This window comes from Muntiacus reevesi, chromosome 3 (assembly GCF_963930625.1).
Source record: "Muntiacus reevesi chromosome 3, mMunRee1.1, whole genome shotgun sequence".
NCBI lineage: Eukaryota > Metazoa > Chordata > Mammalia > Artiodactyla > Cervidae > Muntiacus > Muntiacus reevesi.
In genome coordinates, this window is record NC_089251.1 from 205,369,244 (window position 1) to 205,395,673 (window position 26,430).

At 35.4% G+C, this 26,430-nt stretch overlaps 1 protein-coding gene across 1 annotated transcript in view; it reads right to left on the reverse strand.

The window, feature by feature from the left end:
* The window catches only part of DPP10 (dipeptidyl peptidase like 10), a 707,061-nt gene that overhangs the window by 144,773 nt on the left and 535,858 nt on the right, over positions 1 to 26,430 (reverse strand). The window contains exons 6-7 of the mRNA XM_065927825.1: positions 24,208 to 24,260; positions 24,026 to 24,107 (exon numbers count right to left, since the gene is read on the reverse strand). Coding sequence (XP_065783897.1) covers positions 24,026 to 24,107; positions 24,208 to 24,260 — 135 coding nt within the window. The remainder of the gene's footprint in view (positions 1 to 24,025; positions 24,108 to 24,207; positions 24,261 to 26,430) is intronic.

Below are 26,430 nucleotides of genomic sequence, written 5' to 3' on the forward strand. Positions count from 1 at the left end.
TATCATAGACTCTTCTACTTGAGTCAATTTAAATAATTACCCTCTGTTCTTGGAGAAGCAGGAAGTGGAATGAGATCTCAATGATACTATACTATTAACTAAGGTATACAACATCTAAAACTGAACCTCCAAATAGCTTTCCTATATGGATCTTCTGATTCTACAGGTATTGATACAATAGATAAACAATATGATCCCTCTTAAAACTGACTTTTGAATTTTCCAAGACCAGATTTATGGCCCAGGATGTGATCTATTCTGGAGAAGGTTCCGTGTGCACTTGAGAAAAAGGTGAAGTTGATTGTTTTGGGGTGAAATGTCCTATAGATATCAATTAGGTCTAGCTGGTCCATTGTATCATTTAAGGTTTGTGTTTCCTTGTTGATTTTCTGTTTAGTTGATCTATCCATGGTTGTGAGTGGGGTATTAAAGTCTCCCACTATTATTGTGTTACTATTAATTTCCTCTTTCATACTCGTTAGTGTTTGCCGTACATATTGCGGTGCTCCTATGTTGGGTGCATATGACCACAGTGCAGTAAGATTAGATCTCAATTACAGGAAAAAAATTGTTAAAAATTCCAACATATGGAGGCTAAATAACACGCTTCTGAATAACCAACAAATCATAGAAGAAATCAAAAAAGAAATCAAAGTATGTATAGAAATAAATGAAAATGAAAACACAACAACCCAAAACTTATGGGACACTGTAAAAGCAGTGCTAAGGGGAAGGTTCATAGCATTACAGGCACACATCAAGAAACAAGAAAAAAGCCAAATAAATAACCTAACTCTACACCTAAAGCAATTAGAGAAGGAAGAAATGAAGAACCCCAGGGTTAGCAGAAGGAAAGAAATCTTAAAAATTAGGGCAGAAATAAATGCGAAAGAAACTAAAGAGACCATAGCAAAAATCAACAAAGCTAAAAGCTGGTTTTTTGAAAAAATAAACAAAATTGACAAACCATTAGCAAGACTCATTAAGAAACAAAGAGAGAAGAACCAAATTAACAAAATAAGAAATGAAAAGGGTGAGATCACAACAGACAACACTGAAATCCAAAGGATCATAAGAGACTACTACCAGCAGCTCTATGCCAATAAAATGGACAACTTGGATGAAATGGACAAATTCTTAGAAAAGTATAACTTTCCAAAACTGAACCAGGAAGAAATAGAAGATCTTAACAGAGTCATCACAAGCAAGGAAATCGAAACTGTAATCAGAAATCTTCCAGCAAACAAAAGCCCAGGACCAGATGGCTTCACAGCTGAATTCTACCAAAAATTTAGAGAAGAGCTAACACCTATCTTACTCAAACTCTTCCAGAAAATTGCAGAAGAAGGTAAACTTCCAAACTCATTCTATGAGGCCACCATCACCCTAATTCCAAAACCAGACAAAGATGCCACAAAAAAAGAAAACTACAGGCCAATATCACTGATGAACATAGATGCAAAAATCCTTAACAAAATTCTAGCAAACAGAATCCAACAACATATTAAAAAAATCATACACCATGACCAAGTGGGCTTTATCCCAGGAATGCAAGGATTCTTTAATATCCGCAAATCAATCAACGTAATACACCACATTAACAAATTGAAAGATAAAAACCATATGATTATCTCAATAGATGCAGAGAAAGCCTTTGACAAAATTCAACACTCATTTATGATTAAAACTCTCCAGAAAGCAGGAATAGAAGGAACATACCTCAACATAATAAAAGCTATATATGACAAACCCACAGCAAGCATCACCCTCAATGGTGAAAAATTGAAAGCATTTCCTCTGAAATCAGGAACAAGACAAGGATGCCCACTCTCACCACTACTATTCAACATAGTGTTGGAAGTTTTGGCCACAGCAATCAGAGCAGAAAAAGACATAAAAGGAATCCAGATAGGAAAAGAAGAAGTGAAACTCTCGCTGTTTGCAGATGACATGATCCTCTACATAGAAAACCCTAAAGACTCTTCCAGAAAATTACTAGAGCTAATCAATGAATATAGTAAAGTTGCAGGATATAAAATTAACACACAGAAATCCCTTGCATTCCTATACACTAACAATGAAAAAACAGAAAGAGAAATTAAGGAAACAATTCCATTCACCATTGCAACAAAAAGAATAAAATACTTAGGAGTATATCTACCTAAAGAAACAAAAGACCTATACATAGAAAACTATAAAACACTGATGAAAGAAATCAAAGAGGACACAAACAGATGGAGAAACATACCGTGCTCATGGATTGGAAGAATCAATATTGTCAAAATGGCTATTCTACCCAAAGCAATCTATAGATTCAATGCAATCCCTATCAAGCTACCAACGGTATTTTTCACAGAACTAGAACAAATAATTTCACAATTTGTATGGAAATACAAAAAACCTCGAATAGCCAAAGTAATCTTGAGAAAGAAGAATGGAACTGGAGGAATCAACCTGCCTGACTTCAGACTCTACTACAAAGCCACAGTCATCAAGACAGTATGGTACTGGCACAAAGACAGAAATATAGATCAATGGAATAGAATAGAAAGCCCAGAGATAAATCCACGAACCTATGGACACCTCATCTTTGACAAAGGAGGCAAGGATATACAATGGAAAAAAGACAATCTCTTTAACAAGTGGTGCTGGGAAAACTGGTCATCCACTTGTAAAAGAATGAAACTAGAACACTTTCTAACACCATACACAAAAATAAACTCAAAATGGATTAAAGATCTAAATGTAAGACCAGAAACTATAAAACTCCTAGAGGAGAACATAGGCAAAACACTCTCCAACATAAATCACAGCAAGATCTTCTATGACCCACCTCCCAGAATATTGGAAATAAAAGCAAAAATAAACAAATGGGACCTAATGAAAATTAAAAGCTTTTGCACAACAAAGGAAACTATAAGTAAGGTGAAAAGACAGCCCTCAGATTGGGAGAAAATAATAACAAATGAGGAAACAGACAAAGGATTAATCTCAAAAATATACAAGCAACTCCTGAAGCTCAATTCCAGAAAAATAAATGACCCAATCAAAAAATGGGCCAAAGAACTAAACAGACATTTCTCCAAAGAAGACATACCGATGGCTAACAAACACATGAAAAGATGCTCAACATCACTCATCATCAGAGAAATGCAAATCAAAACCACAATGAGGTACCATTACACGCCAGTCAGGATGGCTGCTATCCAAAAGTCTACAAGCAATAAATGCTGGAGAGGGTGTGGAGAAAAGGGAACCCTCTTACACTGTTGGTGGGAATGCAAACTAGTACAGCCACTATGGAAAACAGTATGGAGATTTCTTAAAGAACTGGAAATAGAAGTGCCATATGACCCAGCAATACCACTTCTAGGCATACACACTGAGGAATCCAGATCTGAAAGAGACACGTGCACCCCAATGTTCATTGCAGCACTGTTTATAATAGCCAGGACATGGAAGCAACCCAGATGCCCATCAGCAGATGAATGGATAAGGAAGCTGTGGTACATATACACCATGGAATATTACTCAGCCGTTAAAAAGAATTCATTTGAATCAGTTCTAATGAGATGGATGAAACTGGAGCCCATCATACAGAGTGAAGTAAGCCAGAAAGATAAAGAACATTACAGCATACTAACACATATATACGGAATTTAGATAGATGGTGGTGATAACCCTATATGCAAAACAGAAAAAGAGACACAGAAGTACAGAACAGACTTTTGAACTCTGGGGGAGAACGTGAGGGTGGGATGTTTTGAAAGAACAGCATGTATATTATCTATGGTGAAACGGACCACCAGCCCAGGTGGGATACATGAGTCAGGTGCTCGGGCCTGGTGCACTGGGAGGACCCTGAGGAGTCGGGTGGGGAGGGAGGTGGGAGGGGGGATCGGGATGGGGAATACGTGTAACTATATGGCTGATTCATGTCAATGTATGACAAAACCCACTGAAATGTTGTAAAGTGATTGGCCTCCAACTAATAAAATAATATTAAAAAAATAAATAAATAAAAAAATAAATAAATAAATAAAACACACACACACAAAAAAAAAAACTGACTTTTTTTCACATTAGCCTTTGGTGGGTGGTGGGTGTATTTATAAGATTAATGCATATACTTCTTTAAGGTTAGAGCATTCAAAACAGAGACTACTAGTGGTTGAAAATCAGATGCCCAGACAGATAGCAAGATGCTTTAACAGGAAACTCTAAATTCAGCCTCCAGAGATAATTTGATATCATAAGTCTTGAAGAGATATAGTATGATTCAGAAGCAAATGAACAGTATAATTCTAGGTGGGGAGGGGAGGGTCATGTTCTCTAGTGCATATACATTCTTGGGTTTAAATGGGGGATGGAATTAGACAATGTAAAAAGACATGATAGCTTGACTTAAACTTGCAAAGTATGTCCCTGAGTAAAAGAATTTTAAGTAATAAGAAGGGGAAGGATGATGAAAAAGAGGAGGGAAAAAAAAAAAGATGAAGACAAGAATGAGAATTGATGAAATACACAAAGAATATATTCCTCAATTCATTTAGTCTGCATAGGCTGCAAATCTGTTGTCCAGAATCCTTTATCACATAGTTCAAGCAAACAGATGTCTTGTAATATCATTTATTCTACCAAAGAAGACCATCAAGCTTTGCATGGACCCCATCACTGCAGCAATTAAATCTCCTTGCTCCAAGCTTAGTGATCCTCATGCAGACTTTATCAATGAAATCTCTCCTGTCATTTATTCCCATTTGCAACAAACCACTCCAGATTTTAGCTTTGGCCACTAACCACTGACCTTCCACCATGTCATCACCGCTATAAGAGCACTCAATACTCCTAGCCCTTTACCCTCTCAACCATCTATGCTCTTTTACTCTATAATGAAAACTAGTATAGCACTCCAAAACCAACCAATCTCTCTCTACTTTTTCCCTTGTATATGGGTCCCTTCTCCTTCTTTGCTATATCTGAACCCTGGTCTCCTTTGAGGATATTATTACCCAGAAGCCCTCTCTAATGATCCCTGTTTAACATCTCATACTTCAAGATGCTCATTGCTCCCTTTTGTTCCTTTAGAACGTAATTCTTCCACCCCATTATAAAAAATCCTTTTCATAGGAGGCTCATGCCATCCAGCTTTACCCTTATTTGGCTCTTTAGTGCAGAAAAGTAATATTCTAAAACGCTAGCCATAAAAATACTAATTCTGATAGGCATTGTATGAAGAAGAAGAAGAAGAACAACAAAAAAAAAAACAAGAAGTCTATGGAGGGATTCAGTAAATTATGGTGCATGAGCAAAATCCAGTCTGCCCCTGTTTTTGTATGACTAATGAGCCAAGAAGGATTTCTGTAGACCAATATATGCAATTAATTTGATGGCAGGAAACACTTACTTGGAATCCTAATTAAGTAAAAAGTTATTCCACAAAAAAAAAAGTGCATTCTTCTTATTGGTTCAGTTCAGTTCAGTCACTCAGTCGTGTCTGACTCTTTGTGACCCCATGAACCACAGCATGTCAGGCCTCCCTGTCCATCACCAACTCCCGGAGTCCACCCAAATTCATGTCCATTGAGTCAGTGATGCTATCCAGCCATCTCACCTTCTGCTGTCCTCTTTTCCTGCCTTCAATCTTTCCCAACATCAGGGTCTTTTCAAATGAGTCAGCTCTTTGCATCACGTGGTCAAAGTACTGGAGCTTCAGCTTCAACATCAGTCCTTCCAATGAACACCCAGGACTGATCTCCTTTAGGATGGACTGGTTGAAGCTCCTGGCAGTCCAAGGGACTCTCAAGAGTCTTCTCCAACACCACAGTTCAAAAGCATCAATTCTTCTGTGTTCAGCTTTCTTTATAGTCCAACTCTCACATCCATACATGGTCACTGGAAAAACCACAGCTTTGACTAGATGGACCTTTGTCGGCAAAGTAATGTCTTTGATTTTTGATATGCTTTCTAGGTTGGTCATAACTTTCCTTTAAGGAGTAAGTGTCTTTTAATTTCATGGCTGCAATAAAAAAATAAGGTCAGCCAAAGTTTCCACTGTTTCCCCATCTATTTGCCATGAAGTGATGGGACCAGATGCCATGATCTTTGTCTTCTGAATGTTGAGTTTTAAGTCAACTTTTTCACTCTCCTCTTTCACTTGCATCAAGAAACTCTTTAGATCTTGTTCACTTTCTGCCATAAGGGTGGTGTCATCTGCATATCTGAGGTTATTGATATTTCTCCTGGCAATCCTGATTCCAGCTTGTGCTTCATCCAGCCCAGCGTTTCTCATGATGCACTCTGCATATAAGTTAAATAAGCAGGGTGACAATATACAGCCTTGATGTACTCCTTTTCTTATTTGGAACCAGTCTATTGTTCCAGGTCCAGTTCTAACTGTTGCTTCCTGACCTGCATACAGGTTTCTCAAGAATAGATAAATATAAAACATTGTATCCAATTGTTTTTCTTTTTAAAATTACTACAGGAGAATTTTCTGGCAACTTCTTTTCTGTCTTGCTATATAAAAACTTACATAATTATCTTAATTTTGCCTCTTGTCCTGCAAAAGCAAAAATATTTATTATCTGACCCTGTCATAGAAAAAGATGTGCTGACCCTTCATTTGGCGTAAACAACTAAGAAATATTGAATTGAACTGTATTAACAGTTTCTTCCCTCCTCCCTTCCTTTGTCCATCCTGCCTTCTTTCCTTCTTTCTCTTCCTCCTTCCTCCATCCTTTCTTCTTTTCTTTCTTTCACTCTTTCTCTCTCTTTTTCTTTCTGTCTTTCTTCCTTTCTATTCAAGGTTCTTCAAAGCTTTTGCTAATTTCATTGTGAAACAGTGAGATCCATTGAGATCCATATAACATTGCCAAAGTACATTTGACCATGATTTAAAAAAAAAAGAATCAGACCATTTAGCAGCAAAATACTCTAGGGAAAACTTTTTTTACATGCAATTTAAAATGGGTCTTGTATCTTAAATAAGAATTGACTGGTATGTGATCATTATTTGTATCCTTAAAGACTTATTATTTTCAGTTTTCAAGCTGCAGTAACACTTCTGCAAGTTACAGGTCAAATTTTTGTCAGCAAAATTCAGTAGCAGTAACAAAACTCATCTTGAGAAATTAAACATCTAAAACTGATTGGAACGAATTGACTGATTTAGAGCAACACTTTCATATTATTCTTAAAAACAGGGTTTACAATCCACCAAATATTTAACCGCTATAGCTTTCCAGGCAAACTAAGTCAAGCCTTTTCTGTCCCAGCAGATCGTTTACTTTGTTTCCCTTCATCTTTTAGATTCTCTGATGCAATGATCCAAACATCCAGAACAAATACATAAAATTTTCCCCCAAAGTCTTTTCAAATAACTTTCTTCTTTTGTAAAGTCTCTTTTTATTTTGAGAATAAATGCACATTATTTTCAAACCCCTACCCCTCCAAAAAAAGAAAAAAAAACATGGTTCCAAAGAAATAAACCCACTATTTCCCTCTTTAAAAAAATGCATGCATTCAACTAGCCTTATCTGCATGTTATTGTGTTATATCTATTACATATTGTCCACAGTTTTCTTGATTTATCATTTTCTGCTTCTAGATTTTAAATGTCTTAGCAGTTCTGTAATTTCACTCTAACCAGATTCTCTAGTGACTAACATAGAAGATTCTAAGAAACTACTTATTCTTTAAAAACTCTGGTGGCTTTTTTTTTTAACACAAGAAATGTTTTCTACATATTACTAATTTAATTCTTGAAGGTCTTCACCTTTGGGAGTAATATATGCTATCAGAACTGAATTCATGCTAACTGAATTACTTAATACATATTTTATTAACCATTTAATTAAAACTGAATCAACCACCAAAAGAATATATCCTGGTTTTAGAAATAAAATCCATAAGAACTAGAATCACAAAAACTTACAATGATTTAGAAAGAAGTTGAAACAATTATATATTGCTAATCACTTATAAGGTACCTTCAGAAAAACTGGTTTCAAATTTTAAAATGTAATAGGAACAAACATGTTTTATAAAATCAACATTTTCTTATGAATGCATGATTCTACTAATTCTCTGATTGAAGAGAGTAAATAGACTATCACATACCTCTACATTTTCAAATTATTTAACCGATAAGTTGATTTTTATTAGTCAACTAACAATTTGAAGTACTTTGCATCAGTTACCACTGAGGAAATTCACAAGCTCATGTAAACTATAGAAATGCTGTAAATTTAGTTTTCTAACCCCTCAACCACTTTTATTGTCAATCACTGTAAACAGTCTCACATGCACATGCTTATAACATCTCAAAGCACATCACCATTTCTGCTTTGAACAGTAGCATGTTTTACACAGAAATAAGAGATAATTTAGTACTTGGTGTTTACTCATATGTGTAACATTTCCAATGTTCTGCTTTTCATTCCTGAAGACCTAAGTTTCCCTCCGGTATCATTTTTCTTCAAACTGAAGAGATTTCTTAAGCATGGATCTGGTGTCCCATTCTTGTAGTTTTCTTTCACTTGAAATTGCTTTCCTTTCACCCTGATTTTCTATGGTTTCTTCCCTTTGTAGGTTTTATATCGCAGTGTTTCTCTGGCACCTTCAACACTTATTCTCATTTTCCTCTGTTTTCAGTACTCTGATTAATTTGTTCCCAAGATGGCCCTTTGGATTCCCCAGGTGGCTCAATGGTAAAGAGGTCACTTGCCAATTCAGATGAGGGTTCGATTCCCGGGTCAGGAAGATGCCCTGGAGGAGGGCGTGGCAACCCACTCCAGTATTTTGCCTGGAAAATCCCATGGACAGAGGAGCCACAGTCCATGCAGCTGCAGAGTTGGACATGCCTTAGTGACTAAACAAAAACAACGTGGTTCTTTTGGAATTTACATTTTTTCTTGAGAGGTGGGAAGGGTGTTACCGAACATCTTGAATATATGAATTTATAATTTTTATTAAATTTTAGAATTTCTGGTTATCATTTCCTCAAATATTTTTCCTGCCTCATTCTCTTCTCCTTTTAAAATAACAGTTACCATAAAATTTGACTTTTTGCAGTTTTATTGCTAGTTTGTGAGGCTCTATTTTTTACTTTTTTCTAAACCTTCTCACTAATTTTTTCAGATTAAATGATTTGTATTGATCTGTATGTCACTGCTCTCTCATTTTATTTGGGTTTAAATCTCATTCAGTTAATTTTTTTTAGGTGTTGTTTAGCAATTCTAAAAATGTCCATTTTAATTTTTTAAAGATTTTTGTATATATGTGTATAAAATATTTTATATATGATAGGTAGCTAAACAAATAAACAGAGATGGAGATACACAGGTTTTACATATACTATATATCTCATATATATATATTTCTTTGCTGATATATTCTATCTTTTCATTTCTTTATTCATTTATTTTTGAGATGCTCATGGAACACAGAAGGCAACTTTAAGGACCTTGCTTGAAAATTCTGTTCCTTCTTGGTCTCGGACAATCATGGTCACCAAGGGGCTCATCCTCTTGCTCCTGTCTGAAAGACAGAGTGGTTTACTTTCAAAGATTCAGCTTCCTACATGTCCACCTCTGCCTCAGATATCGCTACTCTTAGGATAGAACCCTAAAGAAAGCATACAAAATGAAGAGTTTGCACCTTGCATGTCACTTTACTATTATTTTTTGCTCCCTTCCAAAATCTGCTCACTTTTGTTCAGGCTCCAGCATAGTTTTCTTTTTTGTTTTTAATGTTTTGTCCAGAGTTTATAGTTGAATTTGCATGAAGACTATAAAAGTTCAATCTTCCATATCAGGTTTGAGAAACCACTTGTTCAACTTAAATGGAGAATGCACTGGACATAGAGGTTGAAAGAAATTTTCCAGTATAAAATTTATCATATTCCTGGTGTAATATGTACAGTTTCTTTTTCAGATTGAATTCATTGGTATTGGGTAAATAACATAATTTTTAAAGTTATAGTGGTTTAAATTTGAGGAAAACTCTGGTTCTAAGAATAAAAGATCTGATATACTAATAGATATACAACATTTTGCTTCCAGGGACAAGATAGGACTTTTTTTTTTTTAAACCAGATTTAAAACTAGTTAGAATATAGTGTAAATTTTCCAAAGGAAAGCTACTTTGGAAAATATTCAATTTGGATAACATAAAAAGAAGTCAAAAGTGAACTAGTTTATTTATTATTATTACTATTTACTATTAGTGAACAAGTTTATTTACTCTTAAAAGCCAAACTTGGCTATGTTCACCCCATGCTCTTGTTTAGTTCTGGATACATAAAGTGTGATTATTAGAATACTTTTGAATGGATAGGGATTTGAGGACCAATTTTTAACATAATTACCTCCTATTCTTTCCCTTGTGGCTCAGCTGGTAAAGAATCCGCCGGCAAAGCGGGAGACCTGGGTTTGATCCCTGGGTTTGGAAGATCCTCTGGAAAACGGAAAGGCTACCCACTCCAATATTCTGGCCTGGAAAATTCCACGGACTAGTATAGTCCACGGGGTCGCAAAGAGTCGGACACCACTGAGCGACTTGTATTTTCACTTCACATATTCTACTTTTCATAATTGCATACTTTAGAAACTAGACAGAAATATCCACGTTCTGAAAAAGTTATACCACTTCGCTTTTAGAAAGACCTATTACATTAGTTCCAGTTTTCACTAGTGGGAAGAAACCCAGAGGACTTCTGTTTTAACAAAACACAGAGAAAAGCTCAAAATAGCGTTCTGCCTTTGTTTTGCAGCAAGGGCATCACAGAGGCAGTGAAGACCGCTCTCAGTGAGAGTGGCGCCACCTAGCCCCTCCCTCAGGAACTACACCCATGTGAGACAGGCCATCACAGCTCTCAACAGTGTATGAGCAACTGTGCTTTATCTTGATTAACTTTGTGAATGCATTGGCAAGATGCGTCCTCTGGTAATTGCTTCTTCATTTATGCCAGTTCATCGCCTAAATAGGGGTTTCACAGGAACACTCTACTTTCCCATAGTACGTTGGCCAGTTAGCGATCAAAATCATTTAATATTCATCTTCAGTATCAGCAACTTTTTTCTAACAAGTAGAATTGAAGATGCCTGTCATGGTTGCTTTTCATCTGGCTTTATATATGTAATTCTTTTATGTCCTTCATTCTTTCTCAAACTTTAATTTCTAACCATTAAAACAATATAATAACATCAAATATTTCTAAAGACTAAATTACCTATTATACTGCTACTCTAAACCAGGAGTTATTTTTTTACTAACATATATCTCCTTGATACATTTGTCCCTGATTAGATTTCATACTGTAGCACAGATGAAATCTCATATAACCTCATATAATCTTATATAACCATTCCTAACATACAGGACATATAGACATGTAATTTTATTATGCTATCAAAAAAATGTATTTTATTTAAAAATAAAACAAGTTCAAAAAAATACAATAATTAAATAATATTAAAAGTCTCTCTCAAACCCCAGTTCACTCTCACGGCACAACTACTCTTAAGAATGTCTTAAAAATTCTAGAAATATTTAAATTATATATATATATTTTTTAATTGTATATATGTAATTTATATATATATAATTAGTGTTGTTTTACTTACTACAATAATGAGCATATTATTAATTTAATTAACTTTTATTAGTGGATGGCACTGAATATCTGCACATGTGGAATGATCATACTAATTTTAATGGCTTCTTAATATTTTATATTTCATGTATCCTAATTTATTTTACTAGTCTCATAATGATGACTTATTTAAGTTGTTTCTATTCTTTTATTCTGTTTTTTTAATTATAAATAATATTACAGCAAATTTTCTGATATCTTTAGACATAGGTACAATATATCCACAAGATAAATTCTATATTTAGAATGGATAGATACTATATTTCTTATTGGATATACTCATGGCCCATTAAAAATGTGTGTTTGTGTGTGTGCATGTGTGGTTTATGTTTATTTTTTATTTCTAATTTAATTCCTTTATGGCCCAAGAACATACTTTGCTTGAATCTCATTATCCTATACTTATTGAGACTTGTTCTATGACCACTTTCAGTCAGTCAGTTAGTTCAGTCGCTCAGTCGTGTTCAACTCTTTGCGACCCCATGAATCGCAGCACGCCAGGTCTCCCTGGCCATCACCAACTCCAGGAGTTTAATCAAACTCATGCCCATCGAGTCGGTGATGCCATCCAGCCATCTCATCCTCTGTCGTCCCCTTCTCCTCCTGCCCCCAATCCCTCCCAGCATCAGGGTCTTTTCCAATGATTCAGCTCTTTGCTTGAGGTGGCCAAAGTATTGGAGTTTCAGTTTCAGCATTAGTCCTTCCAATGAACACCCAGGACTGATCTCCTTTAGGATGGACTGGTTGGATCTCCTTACAGTCCAAGGGACTCTCAAGAGTCCTCTCCAACACCACAGTTCAAAAGCATCAATCCTTCAGCGCTCAGCTTTCTTCACAGTCAACTCTCACATCCATACATGACCACTGGAAAAACCATAGTCTTGACTAGATGAACCTTTGTTGGCAAAGTAATGTCTCTGCTTTTTAATATGCTATCTAGGTTGGTCATAACTTTCCTTCCAAGGAGTAAGCGTCTTTTAATTTCATGGTTGCAATCACCATCTGCAGTGATTTTGGAGCCCAGAAAAATAAAGTCAGCCACTGTTTCCACTGTTTTCCCATCTATTTGCCATGAAGTGATGGGACCAGATGCCATGATCTTAGTTTTCTGAATGTTGAGCATTAAGCCAACTTTTTCACTCTCCTCTTTCACTTTCATCAAGAGGCTTTTTAGTTCCTCTTCACTTTCTGCCATAAGGGTGGTGTCATCTGCACATATGAGGTTATTGATATTTCTCCCAGCTATCTTGATTCCAGCTAGTGCTTCTTCCAGTCCAGCGTTTCTCGTGATGTACTCTGCATATAAGTTAAATAAGCAGGGTGACAATATACAGCCTTAACGTACTCCTTTTCCTATTTGGAACCAGTCTGTTATTCCATGTCCAGTTCTAACTGTTGCTTCCTGACCTACATATAGGTTCTCAAGAGGTGGGTCAGGTGGTCTGGTATCCCCATCTTTTCAGAATTTTCCACAGTTTATTGTGATCTACACAGTCAAAAGCTTTGGCATAGTCAATAAAGCAGAAATAGATGTTTTTCTGGAACTCTCTTGCTTTTTCGATGATCCAGCGGATGTTGGCAAATTGGTCCTTGGTTCCTCTGCCTTTTCTAAAACCAACTTGAACATCTGGAAGTTCACGGTTCACGTATTGCTTAAGTGTACTTAAAAATGCCCTGTATTCTGTAATTTTGGGGTACTGTGTCATGATTAATTGTGTCAATCAAATCTTTTATATCCTTACTGATTTTCCATATAACTATATGGATTTTCCATAAGACTATATCTTTTATAAGATAAGTATTGAAATTACCAGCCAAAATTGTCAATTTGTGTCTTTCTCTGAGTTTCTGAAATCTGCTAAAGAGTATATTTGCTTTCAATTCTTTCCTGGCTCTGGAGAATTAGTACTTCATGTTCCTTAAAGATAATAGTTTAGGTTGTGGTTGATTCATAGTATCATAAAATATAGTGTTTCTTTTCACAGGTTCAGTATCTTTGTTGTTCTTAAGAAGGAGATCAAGGGGAGAGTTCCTCTGCCACATCACAGAAGGATAGCTGGAATTATTTCTGACATGAGGAATCTTGACATCAATGTAGACTAGTTTGCCCAGAGAGTTCTCTTCATGCCATTTTATGAAAAACCAGCAAATCACTAGAATACTGAACTTTTCCTAATTGGAATCTTCATACCTCATGGTTTGTATAGGATGGCTTCATATCTTACGATAAACACTACTATAATCTTATTATTAAAATTTTTATTTAGACCGTTAAGGGAGTATGACTTGACAGCACTGTAGAATAACCGTGTACGGTTAAAAGTTAGAATAATAGATATACAAGAGCTTAGCTGCAGTGAAACAGAAAGAGTCTAATATTTAGATATTTCACTGATCATCATCTATGTTGCTATTCCATTCAAATGGTCTGCCTAGTAAGATCTGTTCAAAGTAGTCAGTACATTGGATTATGTATGGTCTAGATTTTTAGTTTAAAAATCTGCAATCCTAAATGTCTCTAGCTCTAACACCATAATATATTATTTAATTCAACATTAGGAGCAGCATGAGACAAGAAGTGCCACAGAAATAGTTCTTTATGTTGGGGAACAAACAAATAGGGAAAAATGATATGGCTGTTGCATTTATCTTATTATTACTAAATAACTCAAAATTGTTTAAATGTAAGTTAAGGGAAACACAGTGAGTTTTTATTACAGTGAATTTTTATGGTTATTCATTCTAGTTCAAGTCTGCTGACATATTTTATAGTTTGTTTATTTTTTTTAAAAAGATGAGATATTTGGAAATAATGTATAAATTATGTTTCTGTTATTAAAAGTATAAACAAAATAATTCAAGCATGTGATTCCATACAAGTCTACTCTATTTCCTTTCAAATTGAGAACTTCCTTATAGTCCAGAAGATGTCTATAAGTAATGGTCTAAATCTTGGTATATATAACTCTAAAACTCAGCTGGTTGTTTACTGCTTCCAAGAAATTGCTCCATCACCTCAGAGAGGACTCCCCCTGCAAAGTGAAGTCATGTTAGGATCTTCTTGCTGTAGGTGTTTCCAAAGGTGAGTATTCTCATCTCTAAGTCTATTTCTTTTGAGTTCCTAGAATAGATAGCATGCCATTTATACACCTAATAAGTAACAAGTTCATAAGACCTAGTGAATAGCTCTATAAAATTTTATAATTCATATTGGTTAAACCAAACGGAGCACTTTAGATCAGAATAAAGACTACCACCTCCCCCCGGAAGAGATAAGTAAAATTTAGATGTTCTGTCCTTAAAATTGGCATTTTATATAAACAGTATTGAATTCCATCTCATTTTTCCAAATGTTGAATAAATACAGCATACATAAATGGTATTCTCAAATGGCATACAGTGAACTGATGGTGCTCTTTTCTTGTTTTTAGTTATTAATATTATTATTATTAGATATAAGTTTGGTAGTATTTCTAGTCACTCTCTAAATCTAAGTCAGAGCTGGCCTCGCTTATAACCGTCAGTATCTAAAAATCTTCCATTTTCACATGCTAGCAGAGGTTACAACATCTTCTCTAAGAAGTTTCTTTTTTATTATTTTCAATGAAAAATTCATGCTACTAACTCCATAGCTCAATATATGGTTATAAATGCTATGAGAATTACAGAATTTGAACTCCTGTTTTCAGAGACTTTGTTTACAGACCAAAGCAGTCAAAGAGTTTGTTTACAGACCAAGGCAGTCATCAAAGTCAAGTCACCTACTTACCAAGTGACTTCTAATACTGCCAGTGCAAACCCTTTAAAAGCAATGCAAGTATCGCTACCAGTATGTGAGTTGCTAAGATTTCTCCTTACATTGAAATAAGTAACACTTAACTGGAAGAAAATAATCTGAAATATGTGCTCATAAAGGATAGGAATTTCATTTTCCTTTCCTTTTGGAAATCTGTGAATTTGGTAGAAAAGTCATAAATATGCTGCTTAAATAATAAGACACTAAGAGAGAGTTGGACTGTGAAGAAAGCTGAGCGCCAAAAAATTGATGCTTTTGAACTGTGGTGTTGGAGAGGACTCTTGAGAGTCCCTTGGACTGCAAGGAGATCCAACCAGTCCATCCTAAAGGAGATCAGTCCTGGGTGTTCATTGGAGGGACTGAAGCTGAAGCTGAAACTCCAATACTTTGGCCACCTCACACGAAGAGCTGACTCATTGGAAAAGACCCTGATGCTGGGGGGGATTGGTGGCAGGAGGAGAAGGGGACGACAGAGGATGAGATGGCTGGATGGCATCACCGACTTGATGGGCATGAGCTTGAGTAAACTCCAGGAGTTGGTGATGGCCAGGGAGGCCTGGCGTGCTGCGATTCATGGGGTCACAAAGAGTCGGACACGACTGAGCGACTGAATTGAACTGAACTGAAGAGATTTATATTGGATAGTAGTGGAAATTACTTTTCTTTTAAATTATATATTGTAATTACATAGTTTTCCACATATACACTTACACTGTTATCTTATTTTTCTTATGTGAGAATGTACTACCTGTCACATTTGCCTACATGATATGTGTGGGTATGTGGGAGCATGCATTCAGTCACTCCATCCCGTCCAACTCTTTATGGCCCCATGGACTGTAGCCAGCAAGTTTCTTCTGTCCATGGGATTTTCCAGGAAAGAATACTGGAGTGGGTTGCCATTTCCTCCTCCAGGGTGTCTTCCTGACCCAGGGATCGAACCTACATCTCCTGTGTCTCCTGGATTGCAGGCAGATTCTTTACTTGCTGAGCCACCAGGGAACCCCTGCCATCATGACACATTAATGTAAACACGTACTTGATTACAATGCAAAAGTATCAATCAAAATGCTTGAGATATTTTAAGGGTATTTTTGTGATTTTTTTTTAAACCCAATCATCCTATTTTGGTTCATCAGTTACCACTAGTCAAAATATTGATTATAGAAAAATTGTAGCTTCTTGATACTGATTTTCCTTATCCCAAACTTGCCCTGAAGAAAGGCATCACAATCCACTCCAGTATTCTTGCCTGGAGAATCCCATGGACAGACAAGCCTGGCAGACCATAGTCCCTAGGGTCGCAAAGCTTTAGACACCACTGAAGCAGCACCACCGAAGTGACTGAACGCACGCACACACAGACCTTGACTCTCAGTGGCTGCTTGCTTTATTTATTTTTGTGTCCCCTCTGGTATGAGGGTACGCTGGGACTCTAAACCACATTTTTTCCAAATGTACTTGACTCCAGCAGCAGGGAGTGAATGTACACATGAGTATGCACATGTATATCTTACGTTTGCAAATGCTTATCATATATCTCTTGAATATATCTTAATAATATTTAAAATGATCACTTTTATACCAGAAAAAATCAGATACTAGCACATGAAGCAAAATCCTGTTGATTTATAGTGGGGGACATGAGAACTCAACATGTTTGAAAAATGCTACCTTACACATCTGCTTTTAAACCAAGGAGGATTAAGGTCATCTTGGAAAGTCAATAAAATAGTTCAAAATGTTTATTAATTAAAATGCAAGCAAGTTACACCAAAGATATTGAAATTGTTCTAGAGGCAAAGAACCCTTGCTCGCTTAAGATTTTAACACAATTTTAAGGCAAGTATCTAATAGGTAAAAATGCAGGTGATAGAGAAGTTGATAATTTTGTATTCGTATTTGGAAGGGCTTCCTTGGTGGCTCAGTGGTAAAGTATCTACCTGCTCATGTCTGAAAGATCCCCTGGAAAAGGAAATGGCAACCCACTCCAGGATTCTTGTCTGGGAAATCCCATGGACATAGGAGCCTGGCAGGCTACAGTCCATGGGGTTGGTTGCAAAGAATCAGACACCACTCAGAGACTAATAAACAGTTTGTATTTGGAGAATTACCTAAACATTATGTTTTTCAGAAATATAGATAATAAAGTGCAGAAATGTGATTTCTCTAAACACCTAAGTTGTGAGAAATTAAGTAACACACTGGATATGTTTAAAGCTTTATGCCATTGAAAGAACAGGTATGGTGATTTTATTTTACCCTAAATAGGCTGAAAGAAATACTAGCAGTATCTAACAAGGAGTCTATCTTATGTCGTGTTCTCATCCCATGAAAAAGTAGAGAGCAGTAAAAATCTTCTGGAGGTGATAGAGATGTTTATGTTGTTGACAGTGGTGACACTTTCATGGTGTTTACTTACTTTCATCTCATCAAGTTTTCTACATTAAATATGTACAGTCTTTTGTATGTATTCAATGCAAAGTACAGCCTTTAGGATGCACAAATTTTTATTTGTATTCAGTAAAGTGGCTTAAATAAATTAGGAGTCTAAATGAGATTATTTGTAAAATCTATAGAAATACACATATAATTTATGTATAATAAGTACTTTATAAATACTTTATAGTTTTTATTGTTCAACCGCAAGCAAGTTTTCTCAGTTTAAAACTTGATTTATTCATCTCTTAAATATATATATATATTTTTATCAAATCAGTGCTAGATTATACTAATGGCCTCTAAACCTAGCTCTCTGCCTTTAGTTACCTACACCCTGCTATAAACTTTTCTGCCAATCATGTCTTTTCATGTATGATATCTTTTCATATTATGCCATTCTCAAAACCTTCTTTGGCATCCCATTAATCATGGTGACAACAGTTAGTCTTTCATTAGTTTCTTATTAAATAAACATCTTGCCTTGTGCTAAATGAATTTTTATGAAGAAGCAAGAGGGGATGGGAGATGAGGGGAAGACAGAAGAGACAGAGAGACGATAGAGACATTTAGCGTATTCTTTATTCTGTCTTCCCTGGAAATGACTGTAGGTCAGTGGTGGAAGATAGCAATGCATATAAATAATATAAAATGTTTAAAATTTGAGATAAAAAAGAAGAATGTTAGACTATTGAGGGGTAAGCAATTCACTTAGATGTAGACATATTAGGGAAAAAATTATCAGAGAGGATGGAAAGTCTTTGACTGAGTTCTGATGAAAAGAAAACAGTGGCTGGGTCTAGAACGGGAAATATCTTAGTACATAAAGCAGCCCCGTGTCACCCTCTGGAAATCACACAGTTTAGTTCAGGCAGAGCAAACTCTGTGCTGTGTGCTGTGACGAAGTGTCAGGAGTCAGACGATGTGACACCTTCGTCACATCTTGAGAGTCACATCAGAGGCACTCTGGGTCACTTCAGTGACATTTCATAAGCTTGTGGCAGCTGGTAAGGATCTGCATTATTAACCATACCTCTGCAGGTGTGAATCAGAGTGGCTAGCCACTGAAGAAGGGATATTAGAAAATAAGCTGCAAAATGTTTTAGGGGAGGGATGATGAAATTCTGCGCTATGTTAATACAAGAGAGGACAAGTGAGAATCAAATGAATAGGTATCATTTATTGTGTGCTTACTATGATGTGATGGCTAATTTTATGTGTAAATGTGGCTAAGTTTTGGTGCCTCTTTGGTCAAACACTACTCCTGTTGTGAATGTAATTAAAAGGTATGAGTAGCATTTATAATCAGTTCACTTTAACTAAGGAGTAATATGGTTTGCCCTTTCTAATCAGTTGAAAACCTTAACAGCAAAAACAGGCTTCCTGAAGGAGGACTTCTGCCTCAGTTCTGCAACTCGATTGTGATACTAAATCTTATCAGAGTTTCCAGTTGACCAGACTGTTGCCATAATTGCAAGAGTCAATTTTCCTATCTCTCTCTCTGAATAGACATACACATATATATGATACATACACATATATATGATACATATACATATATACACATATACATGATTAATACTGTTTTCTGGAAATCAACTTGTGCATATGACCTATCCCATTTAAACTGAGAATAGCTATGATTTTCTTTCATTTTTAAAACCAGCAAGCTTAAAGCTATCAACCTTCCATAAGTCACAAAATAAAAAACAGAGAATCTGAGGTTGAACTGAGTTTTTTTTCCTAATTCTGGATAGTGTGTTTTAGTCAGTGAAATGTTTTTTCCTTCTTATGCTCAAATTTCATTTGATTTTCAAAATCCTTCAGTTCTTATGGTAGAATTATATGTAAGTATAATTAATTTTTATATATGAATTTGTGTGTGTGAGTCAGTCACTCAGTCGTGTCTGACTCTGTGACTCCATGGACTGTAGCCCACCAGACTCCTCTGTCCTAGGGATTCTCCAGGCAAGAGTACTGGAATGGGTTGCCATTTCCTTCTCCAGTATATGAATTCATATAATTATAGGAAATCTATGAATTTTCAAAATGTTTTACAATGAGTGATTTTAACTTTTATATAATGAAGCTATTTTGAAAAGAAAAAGGCTATACCTTCTTAAACTAGAATTCTTTTCAAATGAATGACTAATATACCTTTTCTGTATCAGGATCCATTATTTCTTTCTATAATACATTTGCTACAACTAAAGTAATCTACTCACTGCCTTTTCTAAATAATACATGCTGTATTGTGTCAGATTCTTTCCCCATGTAGCTGGGCCCATCCAAGTTGTTTTCCCCTACACCTAGTGCTACTAAAAAATTCCACATCCTTAAAATTCTAATTAAGACTTTCTTTACCTATAAGTTATGCCTAACCTCTTACCTTTCTTTTCTATAGCCAGGGGTTTAATTTACAGCAAATAAAATTAGAAACTGAGAATTAAAGATGAAAAATGAGTTGTCCTTAGTTTATAAACACTATAAGACTCATTTAAATTCATTGCAATGGCTCATCTCTGATAAATCATATTGAAGAGTTTGCTGATGGCTTCAAATATTGACAAAGCCTGTCATTCACATGAAATGGACCATTAGCCATTTGTAGAGATAACTCTTTAATTATAATACACTGAACTTATGTTTACTTGCACAAAACATAACCTCAATAAGAGTGGAATTTATCGCAAACTTTCCTAATGACTTTGGAAAATGCCATTACACAGAACTTAACCTCATTTCTTCACAAATTTAGTGACATCAAAAGTCCTAAAGAATTTAAAATTCAAGTGACAAAGTTTTTTTTCGTTTATCTTTTAGAAACAATAAAATCTAACACCTCTAAATTCCTATATGCTTCTTTTCAAAATACTTCATATTAATACATTAAATAAGATAATATTATTAGTAAAGCATTGCTATTGTCAGCACTTTACAGATACGGAGACTAAGGCATACGGAGATTAAGTAATATTCTCAGAGATAGTAATGTATAAGGATAAATCACCTGCAAAATGACTCCCTTGAGAAGATCTATGATTTTTATAAACTTTTAGTACTCTTATGATTCTTTCAAACATGCTAAAGAATAATTAATCAATAACAAATATGAATCATTAAAGAAAATGCATGCAACTAATACTACTTCATTGAGAGTATGAAACTGTTATTTTGTCATAAAATTTGGCACCGAATTTTTCTCCTCTCAGACTTGGAGAACAAGAGTCATTTATAGATGTTTCCTAAGGGCTCTCTAGTGCCACAAACATGAGGCTCTCTTGGGTTTCCGTGTTCGGACACTTTGTGTGTTTAGAATCTGCCTCTGCCCTGCGAACCAGCTCTCTAGTCAGCAGCAAAGGAAAGTGAGTAGGTCTACAGTGACTGCCCACGTCACCACTGCCCGTGAACTCACTGATTCTCGCCTTCTCTGAATCAGACTTGCATCTTTACATCTAGCATATTCTGAGTACCTTCTGCTGCCAGCTTTCAGGAATATCATAACGGAATGGATCTAGAGACAGTCCTACATAGGAATATAAATACACTGTTTTAAATGGCTCTAAAGTAGACACACGATAAAGACAAGCATACTGCTTATAATCTATGGTATTAGAATTGTCAGGTAGTTAGAGTAGAAACAAATAAAGAGTCCAAGATGGCAGAACAACGCAGGTTGGGGGTGCCCACAAAAGAGGAAGTCGAGGACCTGAGTGAGAACCTCTGGTCCTGGGCATGAATAATCAGGTGAATACTTGAACCACCGCCTATTTTTTCATAGGATGTAACCCACCAGGCTCCACAGGGAGGAGACAGAAACGATAAAAAGGGAAGCCAAGAGTCATCAGGACCGCTTCAGGGGTTGACCTGCATCTGCATCTTGGAAGCCACTGCCCTTTGCCCCTGCCTGCTTCCCAGGTGAGCTGTGACTGAGCTGCAACTATAACTAGTTTGTTGCTAAGAATATGGTCTCCTGCCTTCTATTTCATTGTTACAAAGATTTGGAATGACAGACCACTTCTAGCTCAAACAGGCAGGATTTTATTAAACATCACTTGGTGTCTGAGGATCCTTTGATCAGACATCCATACATGACCTCTCCCATTCAGGACTTGTTTCACTTGGTGTCTAATAAAAATAGTTTGCCCCCAAGTTTTAAGGCATCTTTTTTCAGGTTTGCAATGACTGCAAGGTTTTGAAGGCAGGGAGGCCAGCCTCAGGTGGTTGGGTGGAGCCTCTTGGACAAGTATGCCGCTGACTGGGGTTCAGGTCCCAACCTTTAAGTTAACATTCCCGTCTATGCCTTCCTTCTTGTGGACACATAAATGAAATGCTTTCTCTAAGTTTGGCAACCTCAAAGCGGCGCCTGGATTAAGGCCTGTTGTAGTGTAGCCTCTGCCTTCTGTTGAGGAGGTCCCTATGTCAATGGGAATACTTGACAGAATCACAGCAGTAATTTTTTTTTCATTTTTAAATTACTACTTGTGGTCTTTAAAATAATTTAATCAACCATTTAGAGTGGATATGACAGTGAATACACTGTTACATAGAATTTCTTTATAAAATACAACCATAAAGATGCTTAAGCAGCTTCAAGTCTAACGTCCGGCAACTTCGCACGTATTTCTCTCATTGTTATTGACAAACTTTTGTTTTAAAAAGTCTTAAAAACTTAATCATGTATTAAGATAGACCTAATAGGCACACATAAAGCATTATACTTCCCACATGGAAAACATCTGTAAAAGTTTATGTTAAGCCATTAATCAACTCATTATTTTCAGTCAGTATTACAGAGATCTGCTTTTGAACTTTAGAAATCAATTTCAAATCCAAGTTCATAGTTTTGTAAATTCAAAAACAAGCATCAAAATAACCCATCAGAAGTAAGAACATATGATCCATTTTCTACATATTCAAACCAAATTAGTATAAAAATATCACTATCAAACTTGAATGAATATTATGCAAAATTTAGAGAAAATTCGAGTCTTCAGTTATTTATTACAAAAGAAAAAGGAAACACTAACATTATACTAGGAAGGATAAAATCAATTCAATATTTGACTTTTTGACAAGACAAAAGTGAAATTTATAAATAACCAAAGCTGACCATGAAAAAAGAGAGGACAGAACCTACAAATAATATTAGAAAACATGAAAAAATAAATACAGAAACAAATGTAAAGATTAAAAAAACAGAGAAGTTAAATGTATTATGATAAAAATTTGAAAATTTAGGTGAAATGGAATTTTATAAATGCATAGATTACCAAAACCTTAATCTTATAGTCATAATAGAATAATTGTTTAGAAATCTCTCCACAAAAAAAGAAACTATCACACCATAACTAGACACATCTGTAGGTTAGCTAGGGCAAAAAGATTTTAATAAAATAAAAAGTATAGAAATTGGAATGAAGAAGCAATAATGTCACTATTAACAAAAAATATGACAGCCTGGAAAAACTAGGTGAGGATATGGAACAAAGGAAATTCCCACATTGTTGCTAGTAGGCATATAAACACACACAAATTTTAGAAATCAGTTTGGCCATATGTAGTACTTTTGAGCATGCTCAAGCCATGCAAACAAGCAATACCACTTCCTGAGCAGTCTGCCCTTAAAGTCTATATCCAGGCCTGCATGAGACACACACAAGAATATCGTGAAGCTCAAACTGCTTTTACATCAATCATTCTCTTTTTGAGCTTGTGATAATTTCAAAATTATTTCAAATTATGATGATTAAGAAACCTTCTCTTAAGAGAACATTGTCAACTGTCGACTTCTATCTTAAATTTTTGCTCTGAGCAATGCTTTAAGAATAAATAAAACATTATGCAACTGGAATTTTGCAGAACTGGCCTCCATATTCTTGGATCTCTTCTGGGTTTCATTATCAACTAGCCGTTTAATCACACATTACTCTATAAATGTTTACTTTTTAATTAATTGACAACATAATATTGGTACTGTTTCATATATTCTTAAATTGGAGTATTAGATAAAACATATTAAAGCAAATGGAAAACAGCCATATCATAGGACAACTTTTCCGAGACAGTGGCTTCCGTAACGTTTTCCATAGGGCCCTGGCTGAGAGTGTGTGGTGCATGTTAATTGTACTCACCAGCTGCTGCCCCTGGACGCCCCAGGCCGCGTACTGCAGGACAGAGTCCTCTACTTCTGGAGGGTTTAACTCCCAAACTTCCCTTGAAAAAAGGTAGATAGTTTTATATGAACAAATTGACACCTACACCTACAGTTCAGTTGGACAGTTGCTCATGGAAACCAGATGATCATTGAACTTACCTAGTGTGTATATTGTAGATCACATATGAAGCAGTATACGAATAATGAAAAATCTGAAACAAAAAGAAGAGTTATAGTTTGGAGTAAAGGCTCTATTTTAATGAGTATGTATATGTTTTTGACTAAATCCTGGAAATGGAAAATTGGTTTTAGAGAGAATTCAAAATGTGATTCCTCATTACCTATAAAATAAAGTTCAAACTTTATTCAAGTGTGAATATCGAAACATTGATACTCCAGTGTTTTGTTATTTGTGTTCCCCATGGTTTCCCACTCTTATCATCCACTACTTCTCTTCACCTGGCCTATACTTTACTATATTAGATAAATTCCTTCTGTATATCCTGAATGTCTCTCTTTTTTTTTTTTCTAATTTATTATTTTTTTAGGATATTCTAACTTCACTCAGATGAAAAACTTTCCTCCTTCCATTACAGCCTATCTATCTATCTAGAGAAATTCTCTCTCTCAAAGTTTACTTTTAACTCTTAGGACATTTCACACCCTGTAGCACAAATTAGATAAGATTTTAAGTGTTTGTTTCCTTTTCCCACTGGAATCAGGTCCAGGTGTGTATTACTTTGGCATCGTCCACATTACCTTATACGGTATCAGGTTTGCCTGCAACATGCAATCAATATTTGTTGAATAATGATTCTGATGGGGAAAAATGCCTTGCGAATGGAAGTGCTTATGGAGACAAAATGGGATAACACCCCAAGCACTTCATAGAAATATCTGAAAATTATATGTTAAGTAATTGGTTGCAAGCATGTATCTTCAAGAGATTTCTTATATCATCTTATAAAGAGTCCTGTTTCTTTCTAAAGGGCATCCTCCAAAGGATCACAGCTTACATGTTGAGGTGACATTAAGGACCAGAGTGGATGATGCAAAGATATTCCTAAATTTTGGTTCTTACTGATTAAAGATGATAAAATAATAGAATACAGAGAAAATGAGGAAAATTGTAAAAGATAGGTTAGGGAGAGAGATTATAAGTATGTGACATTTTAATGAAATTATATTTTTCTAAGCTATATGGATCTAGTGAAGAAACTCTTTTCCACTTAACTATATTGTTATATTATTATTTACAGGATTCATAGAGTTTATATTGGTACTTTCATTTTTCAACATGTAATTATAAAAACTTCTCTTATCCTATAGTCGACGTACATTGCACAAATACAATACTGTAAATTAAAAATCCTTAGAAGTGAAATTATTATTTCTTCTCACTGCAATAATAACTTCAATTAAACATGACTAGCCACATATTTGGCAAATAAATACTAGTGTTCATTCTGTGCATTGAAATTACAATCCTTCCACAATTTGTTATATTATTGTGCTTCATAATGAAGTGTTTCCTCTATTTCTTTTGGAATAGCTATTAAATCTGAGATCACCTTTACTACAGAGTCATAGAAGTGAAAAATATTTTTCCTGGTGTCTATTTTGGCATTCATATTGTGTTCTATAAAATTCTATATTTGACTACAAATTTTAAATCTTGAATTTATTACTATAGCTGACAAAGAGCTGAGAACTGTGACCACTTCTCCATTTTGTTTTCCCATCTCAGAAAGTTCTGTTGCCAGAGTAAACTCCCAAGTCATTAAGTGGTCTTCAAATCAGACAAATGTTTCAATGATGTTATGGATGGAAACAAACTATTCATTCCATCTATTAATCTACCTAACACACTCTCCTATGAATTCTAGGTTCATATCCCTCTTGACAAAGAGTTCCTGTTCCCTACTGCTTTAGTCAAAGCAAGTCAAAATAATCACTGACACAAAACTGGATGATATAACCATTGAATGTTTATCTCTTTCCATCATATTTATATGATGTAGAGCTATAGAGCTTACAGACTCTTCTCAGTGTATGAATCCTAAGAACTTAGATGTCTTTCCAATGATGGGGTTTAGAGAGAAAAATACATAAATTCACTTTCTGCTTTGTAGTTCTTAGCCTGATACAGCATTTGTTTCTCCCACCTGGTATGTTGAGATGGAAGATCACAATAAAAAATTTAGCCCTCGCAGATGCAGAGAACTAACTAGCATTTGCAGAGGAAGAAGGATCAGAGGATGAAGAAAACAGGTGAAAGGGATTAAAATGTACAAACAACAAGTTACAAAATAAATAAGTCACAAGGATGTAATGTATGCCACAGAGAATATAGTTAATAATATTGTATATGCATAAACTACA